Source organism: Nothoprocta perdicaria, unplaced genomic scaffold, assembly GCF_003342845.1.
Source record: "Nothoprocta perdicaria isolate Ctin4 unplaced genomic scaffold, notPer1 scaffold_191, whole genome shotgun sequence".
Taxonomy (NCBI): Eukaryota; Metazoa; Chordata; class Aves; order Tinamiformes; family Tinamidae; genus Nothoprocta; species Nothoprocta perdicaria.
Window position 1 is genome coordinate 1,084,090 of NW_020455105.1, and position 25,513 is coordinate 1,109,602.

The 25,513-nt window shown below is 49.0% G+C and overlaps 1 protein-coding gene across 1 annotated transcript in view; it reads right to left on the reverse strand.

Moving 5' to 3' along the window:
• Positions 1-4,922: 4,922 nt before the first annotated feature.
• WLS (wntless Wnt ligand secretion mediator) overlaps positions 4,923-25,513 on the reverse strand; it is a 34,759-nt gene continuing 14,168 nt past the window's right edge. The window contains exons 2-12 of the mRNA XM_026037150.1: positions 24,147-24,419; positions 15,619-15,743; positions 14,684-14,845; positions 13,510-13,646; positions 12,989-13,157; positions 12,705-12,802; positions 11,797-11,860; positions 10,955-11,098; positions 9,227-9,310; positions 7,667-7,820; positions 4,923-7,050 (exon numbers count right to left, since the gene is read on the reverse strand). Of these exons, the coding sequence (XP_025892935.1) occupies positions 6,941-7,050; positions 7,667-7,820; positions 9,227-9,310; positions 10,955-11,098; positions 11,797-11,860; positions 12,705-12,802; positions 12,989-13,157; positions 13,510-13,646; positions 14,684-14,845; positions 15,619-15,743; positions 24,147-24,419 (1,520 nt within the window). The 3' untranslated portion in view covers positions 4,923-6,940. The remainder of the gene's footprint in view (positions 7,051-7,666; positions 7,821-9,226; positions 9,311-10,954; positions 11,099-11,796; positions 11,861-12,704; positions 12,803-12,988; positions 13,158-13,509; positions 13,647-14,683; positions 14,846-15,618; positions 15,744-24,146; positions 24,420-25,513) is intronic.

Consider the following 25,513-nt stretch of genomic DNA (forward strand, 5'->3'; position numbering starts at 1 on the left):
TTTTTTCTTTTAAGGGAAAAAGTGTATTTTATGGGGTGGACTTGGCTTGCAGACCATTAGCTGGACTGCCATGAACTATAATATCTCTCAAATAGCAGCTATGGCTATTAAATGGGCAAATAAAATGTTTTTCCTAGCCAATACAGCTAGTGGTGTGTAAAGCAGTAGCTCCCACTAAGGCTTGGGATGACTGGATGTGCTAGATCAATTGCCCCAAGATTTCTTGCAGGCCATCATCTGCTTCTCATGAAGATTGTAGCTGGAAACATGGTTGAGGACAGTGCCACAGATATTCCCTGTGGTTCTGTAGACCACAGGCCAYAGAGCAGAGTTTTTTGGAATAACATCTCTAAATAGGGCAAACAATTCTTTTTTTCCAGCCCAAGGACGACGCCGGGGCCTTTGCAAGCAGCAGCAGCTCTTCCTCTCATGACTCACGCCTCCCTTTGCCATGATGTGCAGAGACTTCCATCAAGGCAGCTCAAGCAAGACTTGCAGGTTGTGCCTGCCCAGGCCTGCAAAGCTGGGCCCAGGCCTGCAAAGCTGGGGCACTGCAGCTTCTGCAGCTCCCCGGGACAGTGCTTGCCTTGCTCTAATGCAGATATCCCTCTGGCAGAGCCGAGACTGCCGGTGTTTGTGCTCCGACCGCGGCAGCTGAGCCGGGTGCTGCAGCGGATCCACAGCCTTCAAAACCCACCTCTTCAGTGGCCCTCCTGCATGAGCAGACTGAGCCCGGCCAAGAGGACCTGTGAGATGCCCCTTTCTTAGAGATACTTATTTGATAAATCAGACAATGTGAGAAGCAAAGAGTCTTCTCTGTTCCTGACTTTTTTCCAGGGAGCAGAGTACGAAAGAAGCTGTTAGTCAACTATCAGAGAGAGGAGTGGGAACATCTCCAGCCTTCTTGGAAAGCAGATGCGAAGAGCATCATGCCCTGCAGTTCCCTCTTTCTTGGGACAAACCAAGCCAGGAAGGACACGGCCACAAGACGCTGACTCAGCCCCCACTCTCGGCTAGGGTTTACGCGGCAGGAACCGGCAGTGGCCAGAGCGGCGCAGGCAAGGAAACKTTCAGTGGAATCAGCTGTTTGCAGGAGCCCCGGTCCCCGCCGGAGCGCGGAGCGAGGCCAGGGGCGTCTGCCGCGCGACCGCCCTGCTTCCGTGCCAGCCTGGGAAGCGCCTGGGAAGTGCGGGAGCCGGGAGCGGCGCGGAGCCCTCCTGCACAGGGACTTCAGGTCCTCTGTGCCAGAAATCCCTCGGGGATTTCTTAAGCCCGTGCTTTCCCGAGCTACCAACCCCGGTAGAGCTCCTCCTCGCTCTCTGCATTCAGGTTCAGCTTAGGGAATCCTCCTCCCATGGATCTGCCAAGCTCCGCTTGTGCTCGGCCCCGGGGCTGTGCCTCCGGGCAGAGGGCAGTGGCCAAGGCTTTAGCCAGGGCCACCAGGCTGCTCCCACCAAAGGAGGTGGCAAAACGAAGGGCTCCCGTGTCTTCCCAGTCGCCACACGCGTCCTCACGGTGTCCCGGAGCTCATCCTGGGGGTCTCTGCGTTTGCTTCTGCAGGGGAGAGGGGAGAGCAAGGCTCTGGCGACAGCAGCAGTGCAGGGAATCTGCAAAGTGGGAGAGCCTTTAAAGGCTCCTCCTTTACCTACCTACCTTGCACCTACAAAAGAGGCATGCAGTTACAGCAGCAATGAGATCTCTTATTGTATGTAGAACAATAGACCCAAAGACTGAAGTTCATATTGATTTCCCATAGTAAGTTAGTCCCTAACAAGGAAAAGGACTCAGAAAGCCATGGGCTGTTGTATATCCTAATGTCAGGTGCTAAGCAGGAAAGCGGATCTGTGAGCAATGCAGACCCTTCCAAAACAAACCCGTTGCTGCTCCCGGCTTATTTTACTCCCACGAAAACACACAGACTGCCTCCTCTTTGGCAGCGGGAGTGACAGTCCCTTTTGACGCACAAGCCAAGCAGAATTCGGCAGCAGCCGCCAGCTGTATCACATCTCGTCTCTAATCATTTTATTGTCTCCTGCGATTATTTCCCCTTGCARTCCAAGTGCTCCTGTATTTTCAGGTAAGGAAATCCCACTTGGCAGCTTTAGGCTGCAGGTCCGTGGTAGGAGCATCCCACTCTTCCCCACGCGCTCATTGCCAGGGCGTCTTGCCTGACTTCTCCAYGTCCCGGTCAGACAAGCAGCTTCCCACGGAGGCTCCCCCGGAGGCAGGGAGCGCTTGGCCACAGGTGCCCACGCTGGGCACATCAGTAACCGAGAGGTGCTTTGTGCTCCAGAGGAGCCCGAGTYCTAGGGGAAGGAGCAGACCAGGGCCCGGGAGGCGCCTTGTCCTGCAGCCCGAGGTGCTCCCTGTGCTTCTGCTGCTGGGGACGGCCCCGACYGGAGCTCAGGACCAGGGTGCATCGAACACCCTCCCTGTACAAACCGATGGCCAGGGCAGGGAGCTTCAGTGACTCGGAAACACTGTGTCCTGTCGGGAGCCTGGCCCCGTGTACGGGAGATGTCCCCAGCGCGGCAAAGCCCRGGGAAGGGCCCTCTCGCCAGGGTCTCCCATGGGCAAAGCCATTTCCGCCTTTTTTTTTTCTAGCAGCCATTTGGTTTTGTGGTGTTTTGTTCCTACATCAGCGCACTTCGCTGTGGCATAAGGAGCTTTCCTTAGAGGACACATGAGCATGACTTGGGAGAAGGAGGCTCTTGGTTCTTTGCTGCCTCACAAAGCTGCTCATGTTCCCCACGCAGGGAGCTGCAAACGGGCTCCGCGGGAAGATGCTGCTGTGCAACAGGCCGAGTTACGTGTCCTACCGTGACTGCTCTGAGCTCTGCTCCCTAAATGAGATATAGTCAAGACTTTAAAATGAAGAGATGGGAAAGCAGTGATCCCAGTATAAAACAGCACAGATCCTCATCCACACGATAACTGGCTCCTCAGACGCGGGGAGCAGGAGTTCCCATTACCAGAGCTCTCCTTGCCCACCCCTCCAGCACGTTGTGCATCTGCTGGCCCCCGCTCCGTTTCTGCTGTCGTGTCCAACACAGACACCAGCTCCGCAGGCCTCGTTCCCCAGGACGGCGAGCAAAGGGAGCCCCCAGAGCTCTGCTCCGCGCTCTGCCCCTCGCTGCTTTAAGTGGCCTTCAGACCAACGAAGGGCCCCAGGGAAAGGCCAGGAGAGGTTTCTGTGTGAACGTATGAACGTGTATGAGGTTTCTGCATGAACGTGAAGCCCTTTGGACTTGCCTCTTACATCTGGGTTTACACAGACGTGAGTGGGAGGAGAGGAATAACAAACACGGCTGCACTGGAGGCTGCTCGAGCTCTTCCCTGTCTGTTCACTGACCGGCTTTGCAGCAGAGAAGATTCTGCTCCAATCTTGTTGTAAGATAAAGATCACGGTCCCCAGCTGCCTCCAAAGTCCGGTCTGGTGTCACTCGGCTTCTCCCAGCCCCTTCCAGCTGCCTGGGGAACTCTTTAAAGAAAATCCCAGGGATTTTTCCTTTTCCTCTCTAGTCTTCATGCCCAGCTGCACTTACGTACTGAGCTCCTAGRATAGCTTTAAACCTAAAAAGCACCTTGCAAATTGCAGGAGCTTTGTCACATAAGCATGTTTCTCACATGTTAAACAGAGATTTTCTCTTTTAAACTGAGCTGAATCCGGACATTCTCCCGTCTGCAGAGGGCAGCAAAAGACTTTGGCTGTGAGGAGCTCAGCCCCAGAGACACAAAGAGAGGCACGGAAGGACTGGGGAGGGAAATGCAGTGGGWTTACAGTGCTCTAAAATTGATGCATTTGCTCTCTGAAATTCATTAGTGCTGTGCTCCCTCCTAGCCGCTCGCGAGGAGCCCGTCCTTTCCTGCAGGAGAGGAGCAAGAGGAGCCGCAGGCAACACGGCTGGGGCAGCAACGGTCCCGACCCCCTCGGGAGGCAAATCCATCAGCAGCGCCCCGTTGGAACGGCAGCTCCCGCTCCAGCTCCAACCTGCTCACTATTGCACTTCATCTCCTGTCAAACTCCTGCAGCACAGGCATCGGGAAGCTTTTTACAGCATCTCTTTCTGTTGTCCAGAGGTTATGGAGAAGACAGTTTGTTGGCTACGGGAAACGGGCTCCTCTTAGCAAGGAGATTTGGGCAGGGTGGAGGGCAGAGCAAGGAGAGCTCCCGCAGTAAGTCGCAGCGGAGGGAATCACTGCSAGCCAGTTGTCTCTTGCCTCAAATATTGGACTTAAATAAAAGCAAACAAGATCACAGCCAGAAAAGCTATGCTGTCTTCTCACTCGGCGAGCCAGGCCACCAGCAAAACCACAGGACTGTTTATTTAAATTAACAAACCTACGTGTTTTCCAGGTTGCTTAAAGCAGTCTGTAAAAAGTGAACACAATCTAAACAAAAAAGGGATATATTTTAGTAAGATCCATGGACTACTTCTGAGATGTATAAGAAGGGCTTAGGAATTAAGAAATAAAAAAGTATATATATATTTATATATATATATATATAATATATATGTACACACACATATGTGCCCTGCCCACCCCAAATAAACCATTAGTGTTTGACACAAAATTTGGTTTTAAAGCTGCAATGCCCCATTCGTAAAGAGCCTTTACAAAATGCAATGCTATACTAAGCTGTAAAAAAATCATGGAGACATCTAATCAAACAACATAAATATGACATAAGAACCCAATGTAAAAAGAAGGTTAAAGTTGCAAAGTCGAGCACTCAGCCAGGAGAATGCTGGAACTGTGGTTGTGTGCGTTGCTTTAATTCACCTCCTAGTTGAAGAGCTACTGCAGCATACATTATTTTTTCTTCCAGCACTTGCTTCCTTATGCAGTTTGCTAACAAATTAAATTTTGCCAACACTGTTGAAAGTAAAGTCCTAGAACTTAATTGTATTCTCCTCCTCTTTTTTTTTTCTTTTTTTCCTCCTATTTTTAATAAGCTATCCATTGATTACAGGGGCATTATCGTCCCATTTTAGAAAAAGATCAACTTACCCAAAATGTTTACTGTTCCGGTTCAAGTATTCAAAATCATCCAAAGCTACTTTTCTTTTTAAGTAGCATGTAGCACTGTTTGGCGCCACAGTGATTTCGTCATGTCCAGATAAGATAGCAGCATACGAGCAGTGACTTCATCTGGAGTGTTGCATCCAACATTCCTCAAGTGTGACCCAACGCGTCCCGGGGGAGACACGGGTAGGGACAGGATTGCCAGCTTCACAGCCTCACCTCCTGCCCAGAGCCCAAAACACACATATAAACCAGAACTTATTGTAAAAATAGCGCTCAACAATCTTTAATCGTCTGTCTTAACGCATACATTGGCTAGAGATGAACTAGGCTACACGGATCATATCAATTACACTGCTTCCTAGTTATGCCTTGGTTTTGCAGCCTTCATACACTGAACAGTTTGTGTGTAATTCCAGAGGACTGCAGAATCCCAGGACAGAGTGTCCCCTATTTGAGTAGGTGTGGTACTCAGTGGTATCTCTGAGAAGTGCCGGGAGCTCTGGAAGCTGCGGTGCTCTTGGGCCTCTCGTATCTTCCAGGGAGCAAACTGGACTTGGGAGGGTGCGAGACACAGAGCTACCAAGAAACAGACACAGATCAGACCTGGTCTGGTATCAGGTAATGAGGCCCTCTGGATTGTCAGGCTCTTCTCTAGGTCCCAGGAGAATGTCCTGAGCAGGATGGGCCCTTTCGGTTTGAGCCCAAAGCCATCAAAATCCACTGGCATCTTGTCCCCAGCAAAGTCCAGTTTAAGCCTCCATCCCAATTAGCGCCCATTCTCCTCCACTGCTGGTCATCTCACAAGAGTCAGTTCTACCTACTCAAGGAAGGGGGCTGATCTCATCTTCTAGCACTGTTTTTCCTCTGGAAAGCAAAGAATCATGCTAGTGCGTGACGAGGGGAATTCTTCAAGTCTGTTAATCATCAGAAACGTCCGTCTCTACCACCAAGTATGCTCCATCGTGGCAGTGTGAGGACAAGCAGGGCTCTCCAGCAGATTCTCTGCCTGTCTTACAGCCTTGGAGCCCAGAACAGACCCTCTCCTGGGCTCTTTCTGTTCTTCCTCATGGCACAAAAGCAGCATAAAATGAAGCAGCCATAACAAATAGGTAAGATGGAAGAAGATAACAGGAGGAGGAGAGCCAAAGAGGCTGAGAAACAGGCCGGAGCTGGCTCTGAGAACTGTACCTCTAGGAATTCAGCACATTTCTCCTGCATCTGAAACTGAACTCAGGCATCAAGTTTTTACATTCCCCTATATTCATCAAACAGCAGTAAAACCTACTGAAAAAGCATGTTGTTTCTTCTTCTACTTAAAATCTTACATATTACAAACAATCTACTCCTTTCCCTAGTTATGCTTCACTCAAGTGATAAGAGGTTTGCTGCGGAATTAAAGAGTTTTACTAAAGAGTACAAATTGGGATCATTATGGTTAAGAGATGATGGAATTGAATGTTTTAAAAGTGAGGCTTTAGTCCATACCCCAAACCCAACACATTAAAAGCTACACACCCAAAAAAAAAGTACTCAAAATACTGAATCCTCACTCATGAACTGAGCTCCATGCATGGCTTGCACTGTATGCCCAGGCACAAGGCAGCCAAAYACAAACTATGTGAGCTCTGCCACGTCCTACCTTCTGAATGTGCGACTTTGCAACCTTAATGCTTTTCTAGCAGGTCTTTATGTGCTTGAGTGTAACACAATACAGGTATCCCTCCCCCCAGAAAGAACTACACCATATTAAAGAGTTTACAAATGTTCTGCCCGGTGTCGCTGCTCCGTGAAAACACACTAGATACCGGGCCTYGATAAAGCAAGTTACTTCGGACACATCTCCTCGAGGAGGATGCTGCGTCGTCCTGCGTACCCTCCGCGYGGGCGCCTCGCCGAGCTCTCCTCCRCGCTACTCCTGAGCCTCCTTGCGCGCCAGCTTGTAGACCTYGGTGGGCCCGTCCACGTGCGTGATGGTGGTGGTGAGCTGGAGCTCCTCGCCGCTGCTCACGGCCAGGTCACCTGCGAACACAGGCACCCTCGCAGGCTGCTCTCACAGCGAGACAGTGGGCGCGCAGCGCGTTTGGGTCACTGCCCACTCGCAGCAGCAGTGACGTGAACTAAGGACCCACATCTCTACTGATCTCATCTGTGCTGCTGAAGACTTCTGAAAAGCAACCAAGAGTACTGCCGTTCTCCACTTGGCCACATTTCTGTTTCCTCCTTTTCTCCTCCTTCCTCAATTTGACCAAAAGAATTACATTTGGACAAAGCACCTTYGTTTTCTTTCAGTTTTCTAGTGATTATTGAAATAATCTTTCAGCAATAATCCCAAGAAACCACCTATTAAGGAGCTGAGCCACCACACAAAGTGGCTTCTATGATTTAAAATTAATATTAACAAAGGAGAACAGCTAGAATATTTCTAGAAAGCATGGACTAAGTATATAGGCTTTCCAAACGTAGACTTCAAATAAAACGTCTGCATGAAAAAAAAAAGTGTTTTGAAAACAAGCKATCACATGAGTAACATTTTGGGATGATAAATTTTCATTTCAGCAAAAAAAGCTCACGAGTATSAACGCCTGACATCGTTCCCATGAGAGCTGTCCCGCGCGGATCAGGCAGAGCCGCTTACCGTTGGACTGATCTTCGCCGTAATTCTTGTGCGAGGGGGCGTACAGGAACATGAGCGCGAACACGTACAGGTTCCACATGCCGTAGATGCCCGTGAAGAAGGCGCTGTTCACTTGTATCGTTATGTCCCCCCACTTCCAGTGGCCTTCAGTGACCTGCCCGGGGGACAGCGGCACACGCACACACGTCAGGAGGGCAGAACTGACAGCAGCTCATGCTACCGCGCCAGCTTTGAGTGAATTGATAAGAAAATACTCAACGAGATCACATAAATGGATGTATAACAGCCCCGCTGACAGAGAGGTTAGCCCCAAGTTCCCTTTGCTAATGCCCATCTGCAGGAAAAACGGAACTTCCAAAGGGAAGACAGTTGCAGTGATTTATCATTCTGTAAAGTGACAGAATCTCTGACATTCTGTGGTCTAACATTGCCAGGAYGGAGGTGTTCGGCAGGGACTGTGGCATAAAGGGCAGTACCTAGGAAACAGCTAGTAACATCTGAAAACATTAGACGTCTATAAATAGACCTTTTACACAAGGAAAAGCGGCATGAATAATGCAAAAAACTAATGTGCTSGATGCCTGGGCTGACAGCATCAGCCTTAGACATACAGAAATGTGTCAAGACTTATGAAGATATCATCAATATTAACACAACCTGAAGACACACAGGCTGTTCACGCTACAACATTAAGCCCCAAGGTGATAGCCTGTCTTTTGCTGATAAGGCGAGTTTCCCTTGGGAGCAAGGGGAGGTCCTGCTCCAAAGAGCAACCTCAGCAGCACAAGCCCTGGCTCCCCAGTGACCTGGGCAGAGAGAGGCTGGGCAGGACAGATTATSCTGTGCCCATGGAGAGCAGTCCTTATGGTTGTTAGTGATGTGCTCAACTGCACAGGGTATTCCTCAAACCTTTGCATCAGGCTCACAGATTTTCCTGCTATATTTTCCATCAGGACCCACCACATACCCTAAAGCAGAGCCYTTCTAAAAACCCTAAAGTGCAGAGAGCTGAGAAAATGCCCCCGAACATCTAATTCTATAGAGCACCTAGCAAGAAGATGATAAACGTCATCTTTGAGACAAATGCAATTCTAGCTGTGGGCCATTTGCATGGGAAGCTCATTTGCAGAGAAAGACTGCATCCTAGCTTGGAATAAATATATGCTGTTAGAAACAATAGGGTTGCTAAGCCAAACCCAGGAAATGTTTAATTCTGGTATTTCTTATGTTTCTTTGGGGTATAAAAAGCCACAGGATTCTTTTACCACGAACAGAGCATTTTCCCTCTTGCTGGGTTCTCAGAAGTGCCTGAACTTTTCTGGCTGATACTTCAGAAAACACAGGCCCAAACATCGCTGTGAGCCAGGCGCCTCTGTGAAAGTTTCAGCCTCACCGATTTCATGGCAGGGTTTTAAATAAAGGCAAACAAGGTCTTAAAAAGCAGCTCTACCTACAACATGCATGCAGCCCTTTTCTCTCTAACCTGTAGGCATAAGCTGACCCTGGTACCGGGGAATTTGAGGCTGACCTGCTCAGACGGAGCCGAGTTTCAGCACTCACCTGACTCACGATGAAGAAGATGACGGTCATTGCTGCGCACGCCAGAGTAATGAGCATCAAGAACTTGAACCTAAAGATCAACCCCTGCTTAGAGAGAAATGTCACTGGTCACATTAACAGAATCCACAAAAACCCATTTTTGTTTTTAGCATGTAAAAGACAAGTTAAAAAAAAAAAGAGTCCAACCCACGAAACCCCAAACCAAAACAGCTCCCGCCCACTGCTTTGTACCCTGCTCCTGACAGCCAATATTCTCCACTCCCCACACACGTCTGCATTCCTCCCGACACGCCGACTCGGGCCTACATGTCTGGACAGCTCTTGCTTTCCATTACACGCGCTTTTGTGCCTGATTTACTGTGAGTTMATGCGAGCGGGGAGGCTTAGCAGCCCGAGCTGGACGTGACTGAAGAGCCAACCCGACACCTCACACTTTTGTGACCTGCCTTTGGTGACCTCCACGGGGAGCTTCGGCAGTTCAGCAAGGCACCCGTGTGCTAGAGTAGCACCCGTGTTCCAGAGTAGCGCTCTACTGGGTTTGCACAAAAGGACCAATCCTTATCCCCAAAGAATACCCAAAGTTACAGCAGGAAATTACAGCAATTCCAAACGCTTGTCAGAATCTAGTCTGCATATTGCAAAAGAGCATCAATTGTAAGATAAACAACTTATGGCTCAMGATCACATTGTCTGGAATCCTACCACGCACGTCATTTGCCTTTACTAGTTTTAAAATTTTACTGGATTTGTTTTCTTTTCCTCTTTTATTTCTTTGTAATTGTTTCTGCAATTTTGGAGGAAATGACAGTGTGTGCATAGCCATTAGGCCACAGCATGACCACAAATAGCTATTAATTTAACTTCTCCAGATAAGATTCAGGCCTGCTAGATGCTCGTGTCTGGAGCACAGCTACAGAACAGTACAAGCTGAATTCTGGCACCTCTCATTAAGGGGATAGATGGGRGAAAAAAAGCTAAATATCTTGCCTAGATTTTCAAATTGGAGCTGATCATTATTCAACACATTATTCATTATTCAACACAAAAATATTGATGAAAAATATTTCCACGCCCAGGAAAACAACCAGCTCGCTCAGCTTTAGCACTTTGAGTGAGCTCCCCTTGTTTTGCAGCACATAAAGACTGCTAGGACAGAAACAACATACAGAAACACAGACTAAAAGGGGGATAATTAGCTGAATGCACTGGATTTTAATTCTATTCTGACAGTCTCCTGACATTTCTCTATGAAAATAACTCCCCAGATCTGTGAATTTGTGGTATGAAAAAACATGAAGGTCTTAATAATGCTTTCCATTACACACAATCCCTGATATTGCAGAAGGAGAAACTGGGACACAGAGATGCGTGATGCCTTTCTTCCCATAGTAGCTTAAATTGTAATTTGGCGAATTATCCTCTATCCTCAAACATTGTTCTGAGGGAAAAGATAGAGAACCGGCAGATCCCAGTTACCCATAGAAATGAGACTTGCACACCCTCCTGGGGGATCAAAACATGACATCAGGGCTAAAGACCCAAATAAAGGGGGGAAAAAACAAAGGTAATTAGAGAGATTTGAGCAACATAAGAAAACCGATAAAAATCACATTTCCAGATTCAGGAAAACATCAATAAAGAAGTTTTTAGCATGCCCTTGCAAAACCAAAATGAAGCTGAAAATGCATTTTTTTTTAATAAAGAGGCTAAGCAGTCACRAGTTACCACCTCGTAATGGAGACGACGAGCCTTGCTCATAGCCGGCAGGCTGGACTGTTTTCCACTGATGTTCCTGAACACTTGGAAGACCATAAAACACAGGAACAGAAAATACAGGCACAGGCAAATGCCCGCAACTATAATAAAGGCCATCTGAATAGTGTACGTTAAGAGAAACAGCATATACGAAATGGAAATAACACAAAGCACAATTCAGGGGGCTCACTTACATTGGCGATATCASCAAGATGACAACTCAACTTCTGGAGCACAGCAGTGATTAAAGACGGGCCGCTGCTCCCGCGAGCGCGGCAGCCCCCGGCCTGGTCTCGGTGCTGATGCTCCCCCAGGACTCCGATTTCGGGAGGCTCCCGCGAGGGGCCGGGATGCGCCCCGGGAAGGGAGCCAAGGGCTCAGCTCCTCCCAGCCCAGCAAGGGACAGCGGTGCCAGCGGAGGTGCCTCAGTAGAACAGGGCAGCTCGAAGGAGCAGCTCCTGGCGCTTCAACACGAGCACCTGGGCGATGGCAGCAGGGCGAGCTGCAGCAGCCCTGTTCTGGGATCCCTGGCAGCTCCCGGGAGCTCCGTCCTCCTGTGCGGCTCCCYAGACCGCTCGAGGCAGCGCTTCCCTTCCCAGCCGCTTCTCCCCAAGCACATCCGCGGTTCCCAGCGCTACCGGCTGCCACTGCCGCTTCCCAATCCGCAGGCGCCTCCCAGAGCCCTTCCCGGAGCCCTTCCTGGAGCCCTGCCCTGCCGCAGGAGAAGGGTTTGCTCCCCGCCACGGGGATCCGCAGGAAGACAGCCTCCCTTTCCCCCGCAGCAGCAAGGGACCCCAGGCCCAGCGCAAGGATACAGCCAGCTCCGTGCCCACCTCGGTGGTCCAGATGCTGTAGAAGGGGTTTTTCAGTTGCACTCCCCTGGCAAGGAAGAGAAAACACAGTGCTGTAACAGGGTGCTGAAAGGCCCAGAGAGAAGCACTTCTGCCCTGCAGCCTGGAAAGAGCCACCCGACAAGAGCAGCCCTTGCCTTCCCTTCTAGACCAGAACGGCCAGGGGAGAAGCGTCTCTTTTTGATCCAAGGGACAGGACAGGCTGCTCTGACCTGCCAGAGAACTGCACAGCATTCGTTAGGGTTGTTCTCTGTCACAGGGAAAGACTGGCCTGCTTGGTGGGTATCTGGTGCTTGCTGGTACCCTGCTTGGTGGGTAAGCTGCTATCAGGGCCACACATCTGTGTGCATGTTGGTGCTTGCAACAAGTCCCCTCCATTTCTTCAGCCAGCTTGGCCCTTTCCAGCGCCACAAAACACACCTGTGTTTATCAACTGCTTCTCAGCAACCCTCAGAAAGGCCCGCAGAGAAGAGCAAGGACTTGTCCCATCCCTGCACACATCTTTCCACGGGGGCGAGCAAACAAGAAACACACCGCAGCACACGAGACACGTCTCATCTCTCATCCAGTCACGCACGTTAAACCATTTGCTTGCTCACTCATTGTGGCACCTTGAAACCGTGTCCTCAAAATCAGGCAGGTGCAGGAGATCCCTGGAGGGTATAAAGGCTCTGCCCCTCTCCCCACGTGCCACAGTGCAGTCACCGGGACCCACGGACACTTGCCTGGACTCAGATGCTGAGCCCCAGCACCRCAGTTCTGCTCCCGCTTGCAGAACTACAACTCCCCATGGCTGCTCTGTGTGCCCATAAGGAAAGGTCCCCTTTTTGGGTCGGGCAGACACGCTGCTCCCAAGGCAGRGCTTCACCTACCTCTCACACATGTCAAAGATGAAGAGGCAGAAGGAGCCAACAGCGATGGGTCCAACCTGCTTCCAGTAGCCAGAGAGGCGATTCCGCTCATTCTGATCCTAATYGAAGCGTCAGGAGGTGAGAGGAGAGTAGGAGAAACCAAGAGCAGCACGTTAGTGTGTGACCATCTGCCCCAGAACACAGCCCCACAGCACTGTTCCCAACAGGCAGCAAGCAAAGAGAGGTTGCCCAGGTATTGCTGCAAGTAGGGATGGCAGCCCCTTTTTTGTCAGTGTCCTACCTACCATCATGTGCTCTCCGCAGAAGATGATCCAAAACGACAGGAGCATGGCATAGAAAATGCCTTGTCGAATGTCTCCAAACAGTAACATCCAAGTCCAGTCAAATCCAATGGAGAACCACTCCACTGGGATGTTGATGAACGTCATGGAAATTCCCAGAGCAAAGATGACCCTGGAGAAGCAGAAATACCACGTCATTCCAGCTTGCAAGGAAGCGATACAGAGTGATAGAGGCAGAGGAGCAACACGAGGAGCGAAGCAGCGTGGGATGGGTGGCAATGGGAGCATTCCCAAGGCTGAAGGCAGCACCTTCCCTCCACCAAACTCTTTGGGACGAAGCCCTTAATGCAGCCACAGGCAAAAGCAGCCCCAKAAGAAGCAGCCGGGCCCACATGTCCGCCATGGTCACGAGGCTCGAGAGAGGCTGTGATTTTGTCATGAACCTCAGCTGGGCTTCTTGTACATGCTCCAAACACCACCCAGCAGAGCCACCCCATCCGTACTCGGCACTCGCCCCTACTCACTTCTCCAGCAGCACGGGGGCCCGTGTCATCAGTGTGATCCGTCGCCAATACCACACCATGATAATTAAGATGCTGGGGGTGAGGAAAGTTTTCATGGCAAACCACACTTTTGTGAAGCCTCCATTTTGATGGATACCCTAAGGAAAAACAGAGGTGACTGCGGCAGCTGCACACACTTTAGCATCATTATTCTTACGCTTATTCTTACGCTCTCCTGTGCTGACCTGAGAGACAAGTACACTGCAACATCTAACACACAAGCTAATGTAGATGCAATCACCTTTGCAAAACACTGTTTTTTCAACACAGGAAAGAGCAGCTGCCTACTCAGCCCCTGGACCAGCCATGCAGGCTTCAAAAAGTCCTGAAAATCAGACTGTGCAGCYTTAATCGGGAGCAGGGAGGTGGTCTGAGAGAGGCACTTCCAACCCAGCATGGGAAAAGCAGACAAAACCGTTCCCAAAGAGCAACAGGCCGCACAGGGAGCTGGTCCCCACTGCTGGGGAGAGCATCAGCCCARCCAAGGTGTGTCCCCACACACCTGCCCTCCCCACACCCGCAGCCAYCACAGCAAGTCGGCTGATGGACAGCAGCGGAGGTGGGAGGTGGTGTCACCAACAGGCCCCACAACCACCGCACCCGGAGAGCTGGGAGCCGACGGACACCTCAGTGACAGCGCTGGGCCCCGCCAAAGCCTATGGCTCCAAGGCCCTCCCTTGCCTTGCTCCTTAGCTCTTTAGCACRAGAGGCAGGATTCAGTCAGGAGAGGTCTCTGCCCATGTCGGACCACTGCAAGGACAGAGGAGGGAAAAGGGGCCCTCGGGGACATGGGACGAGCCTGGCTCTGCAGCTGGTGAGTGGGAGCTCAGGGCTCAGGCAGGGAACCAKGGAGGCCTCTTCAGAAGGGAACATTCAAAGAGGAGACCCCTCGGGTAAGAGGGATCCCTTGCCTCTCCTTGCAGCCCAGGAGAGCACACATCAGCATGATCACAGGCTGGAGAAGCCTGTGACGAAGCGTAGGACCTTCCTTGTGGATCAAAGAGGTGGAGGACAAGAAAGGAGCCACAGGCTCTCTGCAATGACAGTTCCAGCCTGAAGCACCCTCACCCCACTGAACACAGTCACTCCTTAGAGTGGAGCAAGGAGCCCCAGCACAGGCCAGGCAGGCACTTACCACGAGGCGGATGTCCTTTATTTCCCCAATGCCCACGTTGATGCCCTTCCTCTCGTTCACGGGCAGGCGGATGTTGATGAGGTAGTACTTGTGAGCCACGCTTCCAATCTCCATGAAGGGAAGGAAGTCACAGTCATAGTGGCGCCCTTCCGAGTCCAGGGTCTAGGGAAGGACACAGAGCAGTAGCGGGTGGTGGTCAGCTTCTTTCACGCAATGGCACGGCCTTCGTCACGTGTTTCTGCAAGACCCCAGCTCCGAACATAGCTGGGAACCTGACTTTTGGATCGTGGGTTTATTGCTTTGTTTATCTCTTACAAGTCGAGAGATATGTATCAGCAGTCTAGCTAGTGTGTGGAGGGCCCCGTGGAAGAACACAAGTGTTCCTGGAGGTGCAAGTGGTCTGCTGAAAGGGACTGCTTTCTGTAATGGGACAACAGGGCCCAGAGCTGAAAAACACGGCATGGTGAAGGCAATTCAAGGAACTACAGTCTGACTACAGTCTGTAGCACAAAAAAAAAAACCCAAAATCTTTATTTGACTAAGATATTTAGTTCTCACTGTGGGCTGTGGTCTATGCTCCTAAGCCTTATGCCTTGAGGCACTGAGCAACTATTTCAAGAAGCTCTGATCCCGTTTCCCCCTGTTCTTTGACTGCTGTAGTGTCCCTGGATAAGCTACTTTCCTTGCAGTTTTGTTCCTGTTTGCACTTGGACCCATGCATTGGCCTCAGCCTCTTCTTCGTTACTGTCCTGATTCACACTCTACCTTCAGCCTTCTCCTTACATCACAAAACAGAACAAATGGCACAAGGAGCTCATCACGTTTTCAAAGAATTTGATCCAAAATAAAGCTGACAAGTTTGAAAGTTACAGTGGAACAATTCAGTGTTTGCGCTCCCACACCTCCCCGCTTCCAGCATGGTCAGAACACCTTACCTTCGGTGAGCTGAAGGTGCACTTCAGCTTCCTGAGCTCTATCGCGTGTGCTATCTCTTTCCACTCCTCAAACATGTCATCACGGTACGCTAAGGACACATCCAGGGTAATTTCTGCGTTTTCTTCTGCAAGAAGAGGGAAACATCAAGCTTGTTAGGCAGAACAGGAATGGTACTGGGCACCCAAGAGGTCGAAGAGCCTCTAAATGCTGAAAGGGCCTGTGAAAGAGGCAAAGTTACAGCAAGAATAAAACCTTTGTGTTCCAGACAATACAGGTCCAACTAGCTTTATTCAAAGCGTTGATCTCCTCTCTAGTAGAGGAGTAAGAGCCTAATTTCTATGGGTCATAAAAGCCTGATATGTTGCTAACTTACAACCTACAGCTCGTGTCATGGTTGTGGGTAAGGGCCATTATTCACGCAGTGCAGAAGCTATAGTTCACATTAAACTGAAACCCTGGTTGCAAAGACAGGCAATAAACCAAGAAGTCAGCCAGCATGCTCACCACCACACACTGCCAGGGAGACCAAGACAAGCTTTTGCTCACACCTTCTGCACTTAATAAATGGATATGCATTAGATCCTTCCTTGTCAGAAAGCAAGGCCAGTGTATCACAAAATATGTTTTAAATTGACATTGGATTTTTCTGTCAGCTGAATAAAAATAGAATGAAATAGATAAACTGTAAGTCTGTACATGGTTTGATGAACTGTATAAATGAAAAACTATGCAACTAATGGTAAGTTATTTAAATTAAAATGTAATTAAATGTGATAGTAAAAGTCACCTAGCAGTGTAACCTTAGATTTTTCTTCATGGCTCAGTTCAACCTTCAAGCACCTACTAGGAAGAGCACTGTCCTGATCAAGTAAGCTCAACTTTTGCTCAGTCCAGCTGAGCCCCATCTGTTCGACTGAACACCACACAATAAAACACACCCTGCATCTTGAATAAAAAGGCATTTGACAAAGATGTACTCTAAAAGTGAGAATTTATGCCAAAGCAAAAGAGGTTCCCAGAGCTCTTTTGGGATGGTGGAGGCACTTCTGGGGAAACACTGAAACGCATCACTGAAAGTAAAATCACTTCAGAAACAGCCTTAGGTAATCCCAGGTTCCCAGACTAACAAGAAGTACTACAAAGTTCCTTGCAAATAAATAGAGAGATAAATAAAATTTAGCTGCACTAGTCTCGATGGGAAGAGGAAAATCCTACAATTYCAGAGAAAAGAGTCTCCACACAATGTTTTCTACGTGCAGCCTCCAACATAAGTCATTCTACATAAGCTTGCTATGAGGATTTTGTAGCCCCTCGCCGACACAGCCCATGAGCAACGCTCTTGCTTCCAGCACTATGGATTGCAATCACACAGGAGCATTTCTACCCCTAGATCAGGCGACCACATAAGATTTAGCTCAACAGCTTGTTTGKAAATGAGCTTTTACATCAGTTCCACCAGTTGTACTAGTGTCAGGTCTTCAGGACAGTGCTCTTGCCATCACGGGCAAAGAGTCAACCCAGCCTCTCTTGGACACATTTAGGGTGAATATGTGGGGTGCAAATACAACTGCTTTCAAACGCTCGCCTTCTATGATGTTTCTAAGAGGTCATTGCTGTAAGAAGAAAACAGGGTTAAAACAGACTTATTTAGAGTGACCAAGTCTRTGAAATTAAGAGCTACAGTGCAAGTCTGCCAAGCAGCAACACAAATGCTTTAGAAACCTAAAGCAAGTCTGTACCAGCTCTACCAGATACAAAATCCTCCCGTTTACCAGGCACTGATCCAAGGGAAGGCGCTCAAAGAGAAAAACATTCCCCAAGAAACACATGCATGCTGCAGCCTAGCCTGTTCTCACAGCTCGCCAACCTCCTCCAGGTAGCTGTAGCCATCAAAAAACTGTTGAACCCTTCGCTACGTGCTCCAGCGCCGACACGCCGTGTTGGTGCTGCCAATAGCTCATGCTTTGAAGCTGCCTGGAAGCTGATGGGCAGGCTTGGGATGCGGGACATCCCAAGCTTCTCTCTGGCAWGTCCCTCACCACAGATTCCATCTAATCTGCAATATTAGATAACAAGAAACCGTGTCCTGTCGCTCTACAGATGCCTCTTTGGTCTTTCAGCRTGGTCAGTGGAGCAAAGCGGAACGCCTGGATATCAATGGCCATCACTTTTCACCATGAATTTGCATGTGAAAAATAACTGCTCTCTCTCACAGCAAAATCCTGTATATGGAAATAGATTGCTAACAAAAAGAGTATCTGACACAAGCAGTGATCTTGAAATTTGGCACCCATGCTTCATTATTCTGAAAAAGATCCCATCTTCACAATTCTGAAGGGAAAATGTTCAATTTCTACAAGAAAACATAAATATATGGCGCTTGAGAGTCATACCCCATATACTTGTCATCTTTTTCAGTTATATTTTTGTTGGGGCTATGTGGCAGCACACTCATCCAAAATGATGGGAAGGGGTGTGGATGGTCTCTGCGGTTTAGACTTGCTATTTATACAGTGCTTGGAGGTGGCTCTCTTACGCTTTAATGTGGATGAAACAAGATTCTTGAGAGCATTTCTTTTGTACACACACTATCCAGATTGACAGCAGGTTCTTTTCTACAGCRGCCATTAGTTAGGTTTCCGCGAGACATGGAATTCTCCTTCTCAGATCTGCTTTTGAGAAGACCAGCAAAAAAAGGGATAAGTGGGAACACAAGGTTAAACTTGGCCTCATTAAAGGGAACTACAAATTTTATTTCAGAGGCCATAAAACCAACTGGAATGTTTGGGATTAAATCCAACAGAAACAGCTTTTATTATTTCATCTTTGTAATCCAAATGCTGCTGCTGCAATTGCCTATGAAAATCAGAAGGCCRAAGCTCTACTCCCAGATCCTCCCCAGCCCATGGAAACGTAATTTAGGCTGTGAATGTCTGTTAATACCTACAGTGGGAACCATCTCCCACTAGAATTCCCTATATTGGGAACCATCTCCCACTTAATAGAACCATCTCCCATCCCACCTCATGGCAGTGACCCAAGACTCCACCATCCAGTGAGTATTGTAGTGYTGCATTGATACCCTGCTGCCGGACCCAGCCTGCTCCCATGGTGGGAATACACCAGACCTGGCAGACTGCTAGGTCCTCAGCAGATGTGTGACTTCTCTGTGCATGCTATGATGATACATCTTCATGATATTAAGACAGAAGATATTAGATAGACAAGGAGAGGAGTCTAAGCACAGTCATGCTGTGCTTTTCAGGCACAGTATTACTGCTGCTCAAGGCCTTTGCCTTCAACAATGTTATTTACCATCAAGGTAAAAGATGAGAGGAGAGGACAGGAGGCTGCAGACTGGCCATTGAGCCAGGATTTGTTTCTGGTGAGAGGGTGGGGGGGAAAAGAGAGCTCTTGGAACCACATATGTCAGAAGAACAAAGATCAAGAGTAAAGGGGCATAAAAACAAGTAGGCACAAACTTCAAAAAAGCAATTTTCTTGTGTGTATAAAATATTACAGCAGTCAAATTCTAACAAGATCTTGGGTAGATGGTACAAACTAGATAACGATAATGAAGGAAACTGCTTTCTAATTTTATCTGTAGGAAAATAAAAAGGGATAAACACACACACACAAAAAAGCAATGACAGAGGGCAGAGTATTTTATATATTCAAGCTTGAGCCACAACAGAGCAGGGAAAGGTGGCAGACCGGTAAGGAAGGAATAGAAAAAGCTATATACCTATACTCAGCTCAGGAAAGTAATTATTCCCTTCCTCCGTGCCTGGTAATTAAGATTCTCCAGAACTGCCCAACAGGAAGAAGTGGAAATAGATAGACAGAAACCTCCTTCATATTCAGTATCAAAAGATGGAACTGTCCTTGCAGGAAACACCATCTCACACAGCCCATGCAGGGCACCTCATCCARTGTTCACCCATTGTTATCAAAGAGGAATCCTGCACAAAGTCACTGGCACTGAAAATGTTTTYGCCATTCAATCATAATTCCTATATTCAATAGAGCATTGTAAGTAATGTCTAGGTAATGTGCAGCCTGGTGAACCACCTCTGACCAGCAATGAGCTGCTGGGGGACATACCCTAATATTTAATTAAAGCACCAAGACAAGGCTACAGTTTGCTTTTATAATGATATTTTCTGAGGATGACCAGCTATCGGTCAAGACGCTTTTGCTACAGTTTTCAGCATTTGGACTTCTCTTGGTTCACACTAAGAAGCAGGTCACAGCTKTAAGAACCCAATACTCTGGCACTCTTTGATACCCTTCATACTTGGAGCACTGTCGTTGAAAATAAGGAAAAAAAAAAAGGAAAATCAGTATCCAGGATCTTTTCTATGATTCACTTTTAAGTGATATTAGCTCTCAGTGACTTCACGCACATTACGATAGCCTAAAAATAGAGAWGTTGTTTAGGAAGATGCCTCTGTGCCAGCTGCATGCTAATACTGCCAGCCAAAGAAGTCTGTGCAAGCAAACAACTGTGCAAAACTTGCAAAAGAAAATAATTTGGATCATGTTTTTGTACTTTAGTGGCCTTCTTAAACCACAAACACACTACAGAGACAAATCTGTATAAATYTGAAGAGGAATATAAAGTGTTCAGCCATAAAATTGTATACAAGTCCTTCTGAAGGGCAAACTGAAGCCATTCTCACTTACTAACATTTCAAATWTGCTAGAAATAGAAAAAGAGGAAATGTTTTGTCAGAATGAGCAACTTTAAAGGCCGGCCACATTGCTCTGCCACCTCGTAAGGGAGGAGAGCGTCACTGACCGTGCAGGATGGTGCAATTGTCGTTTTGTGCATGCAAGGGACATCTCATCTCTAAACRTCCAATGAATGTGAAGCAGTTTCTTTTTCTTCTCTTGCACGAGTGAAACGGCAGGGTGAAGGTCAGAGTTTTGCTCACGCGAGCCTGCGGCAGGCCGCGGCGGAGCAGACTCCGTGCCCCCTGCTCGGGCTGCGCGCGAATACAAATGCATTGGGTCTCGGCACGTAGCGGTTGTGCCGTGGAGCAGCTCGGAGAGAAGGACCGTGCCCTGCTGCGAACAGCAGAGCTCACGGGCACCGAGGCTCCCGCGCGGCCCGGCTCCTTATCCGCCCCGCGCTGACGCTCCCCGGTGTCAGCAAGGACGGGCCAAGGCGAAGCAGCTGTGGATTTCCGAAGCAAAATGGAAGTGCCTAAAGCCATGGGAACAAACAGATTAACGCAACCTGTAAAAGAACRGGAATTTAAGCAATCCTTAAAAGCCTGTGTAAGCAGAGTGCTGCCTGCGGACAGAAATATCGCTGCTTTGGTCCAAGCAGCAGCAATGCGGGGGTGAAAGGCAGGGCAAATGCAATTACTAGGGCCACCTTAGCGAGACAAGCACGGCGTCACGTGAGACAGCGCTCTTGGGACAGGGGCCACTTGGGAGAAGGGGCTTGGGCGAGCTAAACGGCCTCTATCCCTTCCCTGGAAGGGCCCAGTGTTCCCGGGATTCAATGGCAGGAATAAGATCTAATTGCACAGTAACAGAGTAACACTTAAAGTTTCAAAAGGCGCCTTTTGTGCTCGCCCTACACAAGAGATTTCTCATGGTCAGAAACCAGATTATCACGGCTGCTCCTGCGCTCACTCCACTTCACTGGCGCGGCTGCTGCCAGCCAGCTAAATGTCAGATTACTGCACACAAACATTCCCTCGCAGGGCTGCATCCATCGCCCCGGTGACTAAGCTCTGTCCCCAGCTGTGTTGCTGCTGGAGCGCGGCCAGCGCCGCGCGCACGGAGCGGCCGTTCCGCGGGTGAATGAGGCGCTCCGCGCGGGCCTGCCTGCGCACGCGAGCGGCCGCGCGCGCCGCGGGCGACGTTTACCGCTGCAGCTCTCCTTATCGAGGCACGGAAAGTTTTACAACAACTTCCTCCGGTTTCTCTTTGCACCTTCTCTCCCTGTTCCGGCCAGTGTCTCTACAGCTGAGCACACGCTGCGTGGATGAAGCACAGACAGCTTAGGCACAAAAACTGCTTTTTCCTCAGAAATAACCCGCCTGTGTGAGCGTGGCTTCCTGGCAGAGATAAATGGGGGGAAATGGCTTAGCTTGTCAAATATCTGTAGGACCTGAGTGCAGGGGAGCATTGGAGGGGTGAGGACGCCAAGCCGGGCTCCTGCATGGCCGGCATCCGGAGCGGTGTCCCAGGCTGCGGAGGCCGCCGCACGGCTCCTGCGGGGCCTGCGGCCAGGCCGGACACTTCCTTGTGCCCGGGGAAACCCTGGCTCGCTTGCTGAGGCAGCCGGCAGCCGCAGGGCCGGCCGCGCGCCCGGGCCGCGCAGCACCCATTGACCAGGCCGTGGTGCGGCTGCGAGCCGGGCGCCAAGCTCAGCCCCACAGGGCCAGCTCGGACCCGTGCTGAGCTGCCGGCGCTGCCCCACAGCGCTGGGTCCCAGCCGCGGAGTCGCTGCCTCCACCTCAGGCCTCCCGTCGCGGCCCAGGACGCTCCTCGGGCACGGAGACGCTGGGATCGGGCCCTGGCAGGTCCTGCATGGAGCTGCTGTCCTCGAGGAGCCGAGGCGGCCCCAGAGCCCTCATTATGACGGCGGCTGACAATGTCTTTAACAACTGTGAAGCCTTCCAGAGCTCTCTGCTGGTTTGGCACTAGCCCCTGCTGGCATTAGCTGCAGCAGGACAACAGACGTGGCCGAGGGCCTCGGCTAAGGCTCCAGGAAACACAYGTAAAGCTATCAGTTGAAACAAACATAAACAGAACTAAGTTAATTCCACATTTTTAATGTCACCTATCTTGAAAAGTGGATTCCAATTGCCTGATAAATAAAGTTATAAAACCCTGTAAAGTTATCAAAAAAGGACCAATACTTAATAATTTTGGGTTAACAATCTTTTTGGTTAACTTTGTTTTATTATCTGCTTTTAACACAACCTAGACAGCAAGGAATGTGTTATTCACTCATTTCTTAGATAGTTTTTACACTTAATTTAAATCTGACTTCAGCTTGGCACTGCGYGTAGGAAAACAGCAGTTTAGAGCTTTTTGCAGTCAATGAAAGAGCTTCCAGATGAGCCAAGCCAGCTTGCACAATAAGAAGCATTAATAGGTCTCATCTCAAAATGCTTCTTGTAAACAAAGAGCACCAATAGCTATTGAGCAGATAATGACCAGAAGMAAAATCTTTCACATCTAAAGAGCAGTATCTCTCATCTCCAAATACTTTGGGTTTATTAACCAGGGGGTGGCAAAAGGCAGTTATTTTTTCCTGCTTTTAAAGTTCAAAAAGAAATCCCAGCTTTGAAGGAATTAGTCACTGAACTGCACAAGCAAAGGCGAGAAGGTTCTCTGCACTTATGGGGGAAAAAACAGAGTCAAGAGCTCACTGCCCTTTTAACAGGCTGCTTGCAGGTGCTCAGCCAGGGACGAAATCCAGTTCRCTGGCTTGATTTTAACAGCACCAGAAGGAAGAGTTATTTTTCTAAACATGGTAATCTTTTAAAGCCTAAGAAGATGAGGTCCTAATRAAGCTATGAAGTATAATTCCCTCCATATTTTGGAAGTAATTCTAGAAATATAGATAGAAATATATAAGCAAGTTTGATTGTTTTTTTACATCAGATTTAAGGTGATCTTAATCATGCTGTATGATATAGTTGGGAAGGAACATGCCCATGTTGATCAGAGAAGGCAGACATCCCTGTGATTTCTCTAAACCTTACATAGATCCTCACAGGAGCCCCTTCCCAGGGTACCTACCCAGCTCCCTCCCCTGCAGCAGCCCTGCTCCTTGTAGGAGCCCTCAGCCTAAGGAGCTAGGCCTGGATCTCAACAAAGCAGCTAGTTTTGCTAATTTTACAAATTTGCTGCTTGAACAACCCGCTGCATGAACACACAAACACTGGTCCCAGGCCCAAACAAAGGGAGAGAGGGCACAGTCAGAGAAAAAGCTGGAAAAGTCCCAACTTAGGTCAGTTAAAGGTACCAAGAACTATAACCTAACCATGAATAAATAATTGATTTTTCACAGAATGGCATATTGCCACAATGTTTAAAAGAAGATGCAATCATACCTACAATTGCTGTTTTGGTAAGATACTGATCASTATTTTGAAACATGTTGATAAATCTATGAAACCCACGAGCAAATGCTATCAAAGGCAGTTGCTGCATTTAAGAAAGCGATTTAAGCAGGTTCCTGCAGTTCAACATGCTTTAACTTGGAACCATGAACAATTAGTGCTGCTGGTTTGAGCTTCTCGCTGCTTGGATAGCATATGCCCAGCCACTTACTACTGCAGCCTAAGTGGCTCTCCATGAAAAGCTAGATATTATGATATATTATTATATACTCCTACCTTTAAAATGTGCTCCTGTATCACTCACAGCACATACAGACCCTTTAACTAACAGCTAACATACGGTACTAAATGAAAGGAATTTGAAGAGAAACACAGCCAGGGGCAAGTTAAACAGCCCACAGTCAGCAGATAATAAACGGCACAAAGTGACTTACTCAGGTCGTTGTCCATCTTRAATGCGATGTCCAGCTGCATGATGAAGAGCATGAACTGGAACCAGGGGCTCATCTCCTTGCTAGGAAGGGGAATGTGAACRGCAAACACGATATCATTGGCCTCTATCTGCCTGCTCATGGCTTCGTCGAAGTCTTTGATCTTCTCGCAGTGGTTGGGTCCCCAGGGTATCAGCCACTTGGTTTTGTGGTGATTTTTTCTGACATCAATGCACTTCACTGACATGTAAGGGACAGCTGTAGTGGGACTGGGAGCTGAAAATAAAACAGAACATTTTTATCTTTGGTAGGGAAACTGCTGGCTAAGATGCTCAAAGCACACAGCTCTCCATTCAGCTATTTGCAGGCAATCTAAAATAAACATGTCAAATGATTTTTCCTTCACGGTTCCCTTGCAGTTAAATATTTTAAGTTCATTACATCTGCAGATGAATTACTGACTTCTCAGTGGGATTGAGTTTAGATGAGCTGAAGCAGTGGTAATTCAGTCTCTAGTACCTCAGTTACACCAAAATTACACAAAAAGATTAGTGGCAATTTTATTTTCCTGTGTATATGCCCTTCCAGTTCGCTCCGGCAAGCCCATGTGTAAAGCACATAACCATATCACCAACCTGGACTGAGGAACTAATCCTAACCATTGAAACTCTGCAGAGCAGGGAGAGATTAACTCAACCAACGGGGTGTTGGGCCAACTACTTGGGCAAGGCTTTTCCAACGCAGTGCTCTTTAAAGCAGGCGAAAGCCAAAGCTGCCATGCCTTCTGGAAAGCACCAAGGAACCCCAAAGCTCCCAGAACTAAAACTCAGTATTGCTGCTGCCTTTTTAAAACTCGTTTCCATGCCCACAGGAGATTCGTCATGTAAAAAGGCCAGTCCTCCCCACGCGGTAACCGCGATCAGCTGCCATCACCTCCACGCCACCTTCCCAGGGCGACAGCAGCCTCTCCAGGGGCTCACCAGCTGCAGCTCGGGGTGGCACCGACACAGTTTGCACATCAGCCGTGGCCRACGGAGCCCGTATGTGCCCACCAAGCCCCCTCACAGCTTGCAATACAAGGGCTCAGCGAGCCCATGCCCACGTATCCGCTGTACAGACCCGATCTCYTTGCAGGGAGCGGCAGATCTGGATCCCCACAGAGCTGACTGCAGCCAAGCGAAGCCTCTTCCACAAACCCAGCTAAGCTCGTAGCAACCCCTTGACTGCTGCAGCGAAGGGCAGCGTTCCTGCAGCCTGCCCCTGCTGCTGGAGGGACAGGGACCCGCCAGCACCCCTGGAACAAGGAGGAGCAGGAGGAGCATTTGCGGCTGTGGGGGTGCCAGCCCATGTCGCACAGCTGCAGAGCACAG